The sequence below is a fragment of the Hyposmocoma kahamanoa genome, unplaced genomic scaffold (assembly GCF_003589595.1).
Source record: "Hyposmocoma kahamanoa isolate Upper Pololo Valley unplaced genomic scaffold, ASM358959v1 78, whole genome shotgun sequence".
Lineage (NCBI taxonomy): Eukaryota > Metazoa > Arthropoda > Insecta > Lepidoptera > Cosmopterigidae > Hyposmocoma > Hyposmocoma kahamanoa.
Window position 1 is genome coordinate 2,787,194 of NW_020653945.1, and position 9,390 is coordinate 2,796,583.

The 9,390-nt window shown below is 37.0% G+C and overlaps 1 protein-coding gene across 1 annotated transcript in view; it reads left to right on the forward strand.

Moving 5' to 3' along the window:
* Nucleotides 1-7,653, forward strand: part of LOC113233251 (amidophosphoribosyltransferase-like) — an 8,864-nt gene extending 1,211 nt beyond the window's left edge. Inside the window, exons 2-6 of the mRNA XM_026468294.1 lie at nt 457-615; nt 1,643-1,770; nt 3,137-3,358; nt 6,310-6,430; nt 7,496-7,653. Coding sequence (XP_026324079.1) covers nt 457-615; nt 1,643-1,770; nt 3,137-3,358; nt 6,310-6,430; nt 7,496-7,653 — 788 coding nt within the window. The remainder of the gene's footprint in view (nt 1-456; nt 616-1,642; nt 1,771-3,136; nt 3,359-6,309; nt 6,431-7,495) is intronic.
* Nucleotides 7,654-9,390: the final 1,737 nt, after the last annotated feature.

The window sequence follows — 9,390 nt, forward strand, 5'->3', positions numbered from 1 at the left end:
TTTTTTTTTTGAATATTTGATTTATTTACTGAGCACTGGCTATAGAGCCATCAGATCATTTTTAAAATGTAACAAATAATTAAAAATCTCAAAACGTTAATAATTACACTTAAAAATTTTTACTGCCGTACACCATATAAACTAAATAAACCATACGTTTATTCACTGAGGTACACGTGATAAACCATTTTTTGCCCATGCGAGCGAGCGAGCAAAGTCGAGTCCACCCAGAACCGACATGGGTCATTTGGGTTAGAACACGACAATAAACTACGATAGTCGTTTCTTGTAAACCACCCAAAACGACTTGAGCAAATTTAAAAAGTTGTAAATCTCAAAAACTATGCACCTTGTCACTTTTGTTCCTTTGCAGGAGGAACTCCCCCGTCCCCTCACCCTCGCCCCGCTCCAATATGTTATCTTTCTATCTATACATATTATGTTATATTTTCGTAGGCGCCCGCTATGTCCGTGAAGTACTTCCCGGCGAGATTGTGGAGATGTCGCGTCATGGCATTCGTACGGTGGACGTAGTGGAACGGCCACCCGGCAAGCAACAGGCCTTTTGCATCTTCGAGTACGTCTATTTCGCTAGAGCAGACAGTATGTTTGAAGGTACGTCAATAGAGTAAGTTAGCAGCGGTAGAGGTCCTTGTGAAAGAAGAGGTCCAGGGAAGTACTGCCACTGCTGCCGCCAAGCAGTAATGTGAGCATTACTGTGTTCCGGTTTTGAAGGGTAAGGGTGCACATTACAGGGCAGTGGCAGTGTCCTCAGACCGTATATACATACATACGCACACACCACACACACACACACATGCACGCACGCACGCACGCACGCACGCACGCACACACATATTATACAATACATATACACACATAATATATATTTAACTGCCTCTCTGGCCGAACGGTTACCATGCCGGACTGCCTCGCAGAGGTCCTAGGTTCGATTCCCGGGCCGGGAGAAATATTTGTATGGCCTACATTTATTTCTCTCGTGAGTTTGGGTGTAATTTGTGTTTGTTTATGTATGTGTCCATGGCACCCGCAACACAGGGTTTCCCTAGTGTGGAGCTATGTTGAGTGTGTGCGTTATTTAATCTTTTATATATAATCTGTTTTTCAGTAATATTGGGCCACCAATCCAATTCTTTTTTATTAATTACTGACTTCTACTCAGAAAGTGTTACATTTTGTTGCGGTCGAATTCCAATACAATAATCACATGACATTGGGATGGTCTACGATTTGTCAACTTATCGCGGCAGACACGATTCTTTTTTTCAAACCATCTTCAGGATGAATTAGATGTTTTTGAGATAGGCCATTATTCTAGAAAACCATCGGTATGTATGCATACTATATGATTATACGTTTATTTAATACGTTTCAAATTTTGCCGTTGGCACACTGCGTCTTCCGCTCTGTTTAGCTTTCCTCTGCCTCGACAGTTGTCTGGAAGAAATCGCCCTCAGCGATAAGATCGCCTTTTCCTACATTAGTTTTAAGTGCAAAAAAGTGTGTATCTATTCTCTCTTTAGAACAGATTCATGCTCAGCAGTGACATGTTTAGTGGGTCGACGATGTAATCGACATTATTTTAAAAAAACAAACAAACGAATGGTCATGGAATGTGCAGGTCAGATGGTGTATTCCGCGCGGATGCAGTGCGGGCGCATGCTGGCGCGGGAGTCGCCGATCGACGCCGACATCGTGTCGTCCGTACCCGAGTCCGGTACAGCCGCGGCTCACGGCTATGCGCGACAGGTATATTTTGTCAGATTACTATTCACTCTTTACTTTATACAGAACTAACCTGATTCTAAATTAAAGTAACTTAAAATAACGACTATACCAAGTCTTCAGTCCTATATATTTTCGATACCTCCGTTACGTAGTGTTTTTTTTTCAACTTTATTTTTTGGTTATTATCTGTTATTTCTGTAAACAGCCATATTAATTTTGTAACATTCTGCTTAATAAAATTTTTGAAAAAATAAGCAGACACAAAATTCTAAAAAAGAAAAACAAAATAAAAAACGAATTTTGTGAAATAATAATAATAAAGAAAGAAAAAACAAAATAAATACAGAAGTGGTCCAAAAATTAAGTTTTCACTTCTTATGCTCTTAAAGTTCGTATTTATGCTGGGTGTAGCCTGCAAAAAAAAAAGGATTTTATGCTCCAGTCATTGACTTACAAATATTAAGTCAATGGCTCCAGTGCATAAAATAAAAAAACTATTGCATTAAATTTGTCTAATTGTTGTAATTTTACATTCAATTATAATTAAATAATCGTTTATTTGTAGTATTCCTGTTTAATTTCCTCGCAATCGAAGTGAAAAGCAGAGTGTATAACTCGTTCATAAAACCCATTTTATCCTCGACTTAAGTATCCACCAGGATATACTCGTCATAATATAACGCGTTTTATGCACTTGTTGTACAATCTACTATGGTGTAGTGTTCATTGGAGGCATCGCGTATTTATAACCAGAAATAGAGACGAAATAAGCGCCATCTATCTCTGGCAACTCATCAGGTAAATGGGCCTTAAATTTGTTTTAAATATCAACTCTCGTTTGCGCCGAAATCACAAATTAGAAAACTGAAATAATACAGCGTCAACAACTGACCTGTGTGTACGTCTCCGTATGTTCCAAAAATATTCTGTATTTATTGTAATAAAGATAATGTCTCTAACAATAGGGACTGTTCCAATTGGTGGTGTGGGAAAAACAGCAAAACATCTATTTACGAAACAAACGGGTAAACGGAACCACATTTCATCGGTAACTAAATATGTAATTTTGCAATTTTTGTCCATTATAGTGAAGCTCAAGTTAAACTGGTCGATTTAAAGTGAATTCGGGCTGGCCAATCGGAGCGCAGTTGTCACAGTAATGATTTGGCGGAATAGTTTTCAAACAAATTAAATAACATTTCGTCTCTATTTCTGGTTATATACTCGATGATTGGAGGTGTCGTTTTATAGGCATTAGGCCTCGTCTTCCGTGGGTTATGATAATCCGAGTGGAGTCAATTCAGGGAATATAGAGTTCCAATAGATACCCCAGGGTCAAGGTGCTGTCATTATGAAACATCGTATTAAAACGTAAATTTTCTTCTAGTCTGGAATCCCGTTCATGGAAGTGCTCTGCAAGAACAGATACGTGGGCCGTACTTTCATCCAGCCGTCGACGCGTCTGCGGCAGCTTGGCGTCGCCAAGAAGTTTGGCGCACTGTCCGAGAATGTCCGCGGGAAGAGGATAGTACTCATCGACGACTCCATCGTGAGAGGCAACACTATTGGACCCATCATTAAATTGCTCAGAGACGCTGGGGCGGCGGAGGTGAGTCGTGTACACCTGGCTACTTTTGTATTTTACTCAGGGCTTGGAATATCGGTATTTTTAGGAACCGGTATCACTTAACTTGGTACAGTACCGGTACTTAGATGCTACTGGTATAAATCATACCTGTATTTTTCGCAACCGGTGCCATTAACTTTAATACGATACCTTGGGGCCTACCACAACCTCTTAAAACAATATTACTTTAAACTTACATTGACTTTTCGTACCATTACGCGCTTAAAGTAAGCGTCATGATATTAAAACTATGATGTTTTATAGGCAGCTTTGTGACTATTCATTCACTCAGTTCGTACATAGGGCGCACTATAAGTTTCCGGAACTGGCCACTTACATAAACAATATTTAAAAGTAATTACAACATTTATTTGAAAATTGGAACTATTTGGCTGTAGAATACAGTTTGTTTCATCTGACTGTCACTTGTTTTTACATTGTGGCGTTATTTTAGAAATTGGTTGTCTACATCATCATGGATTTAACTCGTGAAAATTTTCGTAATATGATTTTTTACGACTTTAAGTGTAGTTTAACAGCTCAGCGGAGTTTCGCTCGGTTTCAAATTGCTTTTGGCGATGAAGCACCATGTCGTGTCGTCGAAGTCGTTTGAATCCCAGTAACGAATTTCGTGATGGTCGCCCGTCCACTGCTGTGAACAACAAAAACATCGACGTTGTGCGCCGTATGATCAAAACAGATAGGCATGTGACATACCATGAGATTCGGGCATCTTTAGGCATACGCATGTGTCAAATACAATCAATGCTACACAAACATTTGGGTGTGAAAAAGCTGTGCTCTCGGTGGATCTCACACAATTTGACTGAGTCTCAAAAAACGGATCGCGTCACTTGGTGCAACGCCATGCTTACCAGATTCAACGAAGGGGCGTCAAATTTGGTGTGGGAAGTAGTAACATAGGGTCTTTCGAGATAAGCCGAAACCAACCAGTGGCGCGCGTGCAAAGTGCCTCGAAGCGGATGATTGCTTCTTATTTTAATAAAACTGGACACGTGGCTACTGTTCCTTTGGAGAATAGTTGTACCGTGAATAGTGATTGGTATACGACCATTTGTTTGCCGGAAGTTGACAAACCGTAAACGCCGTATCATCTTGCACCACGATAATGCCAGTTCTCACACGGCCAGACAGACAAATGAATTTTTGAAGGTGAACAACGTTGTCCTTATGAGCCATCCCGCGTACAGTCCCGACCTGGCACCTTGTGAGTTTTATTTATTTCCAAAAATTAAGAACCTTCATCACCTAAAAAAGAGTATGAAAAATATGTTTCAGAGATTGTCACGGAGGAGTGGCAGAAATGTTTTCAAAATTGGTTCATTCGTATGAAAAAGTGCATTAACGCTGGCGGAGAATATTTTAAGAAACAATAAATTCATTTCTGACCATTTATAGTATTTTTTCTTATTCGTTCCGGAAACTTATAGTGCGTCTCACGTACTATGACGCGACTTTAACATTAAAGTAATATTGTTTTTATGTCAAATTTAGCAATCTTAAAATAGTTACACGGATGCAATGGAAACAATATTATTTTCAGTTTTATTGTCTTAACATTGATCTGTAATTATTCAATGTTAAGTTATTTATTTATTTATTTTTTCAATATTTTGTTTATTTTTTTATTTAATAGTACATAGAAAAGAATTATCTTTAAATAAAATACGCGATGTTTATTTCGTAAAATTATGGCAGCAACATCTTTAAGCTCCTTGGCGACACTAACAGTTGACACTAGACTATAATTCCGAATGCACAACGTGACAATCAAGACTGAGCATGTTTTATTTATTTTTCTCCATGAAAATGCGGAAAAATAATTGAAAACAACGTAATTTTAATAGATTTTACTATTACGTACTTTTCGTTTAATAACAGTAAAAAATCTCTGAATGTAAATAGCATTAAGTACATAAACATCATACCACGATAAGACGATTCGGAACATCAAAAAAGAAAGAGATGGCATTATATAGTTCATATAGCGTTATTTCTTTCCAATCTTTAGTAAGGAATAGACAATATTGGGAAATCATCATTGACTTACAAATAAATAGACGACGGGTCTAATACAAAAACCACGAAAAAAATGTCCCAAGTCAACCTATTCGAAATTTAAATTGTAATGTCATCGCAGTATCGCGCTGTCGGTAGAACAAATGAAGACTAAAGCGGAGTGTCGCGCTCTGTATACGATTTTAGCGCCTTACAAGTGCGGACACTTTTTAGCGCGGACCCGACGTCCATATAATTGTAAGTCAATGGAAATCATTCATTGTTTTAATCACTTAGGCAATAATCTTAGAGGATGGAAAAAAATAAAAATAATACATTACTTGGTTGACAGGTTTATCATGGTACCAATAAGAGTAATATTATAAGCTTACTTTAAGCTTACATTGAAATAAGACTGTTTTTGGAAAGGTTATGGTAGGCCCGGCATAATGTTACAACCGGCATAAGTATACCTGTATTTTCAGAAACAGGTACCATTAACTTTAATACGATACCTGCTCTTGAGTTACAACCGGTATAAGTACACCTGTGTTTTGAAAAAATGGTTTCACTAACAATTTATTTGGTGTTTATATATTTTTGTAACATTTGTATACCTGTACTAATTATACTATTGAATAATAATAATACTAATTTAAATGCAATTAAATAATGAACATGATTTACGACCGCAGACCAATGTAGCAATCTGACATTATCGCGAGAACCACTATTGAGTACCGGTATCTTTAGGTAAATTTATCAGGAATCGAAATGGAAAATACCAGTATAATACACGTATTTTTATACCGATACCGGTGTCAAGTTTAGCTTAGATAAAGAAAACGTATCCCACGTTATAGTTCGAACTGTTCTATACAAAGTAACATTTAGACATGCATTTATCCACACAGGTTCACATTAGAATAGCGTCTCCTCCCCTCAAGTACCCGTGCTACATGGGCATCAACATTCCCACTCGTGAGGAACTCATCGCAAACAAGATGGACACCTACAAACTCGCTAAGCATGTTGGTTAGTATTTTTTTAATTCACAAATTTCTTTTTTCGTATTTTTATTTTTTATTTTTTTTATTTTATTAGTAAATAAATATGGCTGTTTACAAAAATAACAGAAATGACCTAAATATAAAGTTGGCATAGTGTTCATTGGAGACTTAGAGGATGGAAAAAAAATGGAAGTATCGATCTATCAGTGTTGCCATTTTGTCTTCTTTAATTATACCTAAACTGAATCGATAACTTATTTATTTGAATCTGATAGTTATTGCAAGTAGTAATAAGCATTTTAAACTAAATATTTGAACATAATTGACAATGATCAAACAGCACAAAGAACTGAGACGCTTTTAACCAATTGAGAGAGTGGCAACGGCATGGCAACGGGCACTGGTTCGAGTCCAATAAAATCGAAAGAATTTTTGTTTGTGAATTTAACGACCTCTGTGGTCGAGTGCCTTGTATACCGGTTTTCATGGTGTCGCCATCTCTGAGGCCCCGGGTTCGATCCCCGGCCGGCTCTGTGTAGAAAACCACGGAAAAAAACAATGGAAGCGCGATAAGCCTCGATTACTATCAGAACCTATCTATTACAGTTAGAAATGACCATAATTGCCATACCGTACAAAGCGATAGACTGATGAAATGACGGACTGAGCTCAAGTAGGCACAACTGTGCCTACTGTTGGCACGCGTGTGACACTAACTAACCACTTCTACTGTATTTATAGAAAAACTAACTTTTCTATATTGTTTTGGGTCTGGGTGTTTGTGGTACCGTTGTTGTTTCCGATTTCCATAACACTTAAAATTTATTATCTAATAAAATAATTGTTGAGCAACAAATATTGTGTGCAATTAAAGACGCGTCTTTGAATTTTAATTAGAGGAACATCGGCAGATAATTAATAGTTTAAACGGCAATACTACCAAATTTTAGACAGATATTTGGAAGTTGTTTTTTTAAAGTTACAGTGACCTAGAAATACGGTATCAATACCACTAGGCTGTCTGCCCCTTTCTTCCTATTAAGGTGCGAAGTGTTCTCCCACATTGGCTATCACTGTCGAATATTTACAGGTGCGGACAGTCTCGAATACTTAAGTGTAGAGGGATTAGTGAGCGCAGTGCATTACAACATGAAGTCGACGCCGAGCGATGGGGTGGGGGGACATTGCACCGCCTGTCTCACCGGGGATTATCCCGGCGGTGTGCCAGAAGATAATATGGACTGGTGATCGATTGCATTTTGGATTCTGATAATCTAATACGTCATTGTGCAACTGGAAGGTTTTTAAATCATCCACTTTATCCTGAATAAACGTGACTTACAATTTTGACGCGACTTAGTTCAAAATGTCACGTTCTACGTTGTACTACGCCCAAACTGCAAGTTACGCTTATTTGAGATGGTACTTGACGAAGTAGTATAAAGTGACAACTTTGTATTATCTGGTTTCGTTGCTTTTATACTGGGTTATTTCTAATGGATTTGAAACTCTTAATTAACTATGTGTTGCATTCTTAACATCGATATAAAGTAAAGGACAGCGTTATAGTTGAAGATTTTTAAAAAAAGCTTGAAACAAACTTTGTCTTGTTGTTAAACGACGAAATGGAAATGACGTTTTTTGAATTTTCATATCACGCCTTCAATAAGAAAGTGACTAAATAGAACTGTGACTATGGGACTTGTAAATTCATTTAAATATTTTATAGAATATCTTCACTTGCAGTGCCCTATTCAGGGTCATGTACTACACTCTAGTCGTAATGTAACACATTTGTAGCAGCTGACTATGTACCACGCCAGCATATCAAGCTACACATTGACGTATCTTGTTCTGTTGCAATGGAGGCAATTTTCGAACAAAAATGTGTAGTCTGATGTGCCGTTGTCCGTACATGTGACAATAAATAAATACAATACAATATACTAAAGAGACCGAAACGTTGGTTTACTTGAATAAACAAAAATATGCGACGTAGATCTGGAACAAAATAGTTTTATTTCCATTGTGTTGGGAATCGTGAAAACCCAAGAATTCGTATGACAAATAAATATAACATCTATTTGATGTAAAAAATAAAACGTTTTTATTTGTAAGTCGCTAAAAATATTGCTTTTGATTTTAGCCACTCTGTTATTCAGGATGTTATTTTTAATGTATGAAACACAGCCACGGCTTGGAACATCGTTACTTTCAGGAACCGGTACTACTCAACTTGTTGTAATACCGGTACTGAGATGTTACCGATATAAATTACACCTGTATTTTTAGGAAGTGGTGCCATTAATCTTGATAGATCCAAGCGTTACTTTGCAGAAGTCATGTTCTGGAAGTAAATTAATTTGCAACTCCGCGAACCCAAATTATTAAATTAAGAACCCAAAAAATTGGGATTCGCGGAATAGCAAATTGATTTACTTCCGTTTTTATTACCATTAACCTTACTACGATTCCGGTAATTGAGATACTACCGGTATAAATTATATGTGTATTTTTAAGAAAAGTTTTCACTAACCATATTGTATCGGTATCAATTAGAGGTATATATAGGTAGGAATATATCAGATTTCCATTGGCACCGATACGCAAATATCGGAATGGAAAATACCAGTACAATATATGTATTTTATATACCGGTACTAAGCCCTGGGTATTGCTACAGACAAGAGACTACTAATGATGATATTGTAAATCTGACATCCGATAAATTGTACGTAACCTTTTTAGTTGATAGAAAATTTTGGCTTTTTTTGTTGAAACGCTCTCTACGGTGTTAATACTGATTTATATATGAAATCTAAATAGATACGTGCTCTTGAAACTTACACACAACTCAAAATTGTTTATTTTAATAGAATGTCGTATTGAGAGAAATAACCTGTATATAAGTACCGATTCCGTATCAATCTCTAAGGCATTTTTTTGGACAATACTATTTATACTTACAGGCACATTCATATCACT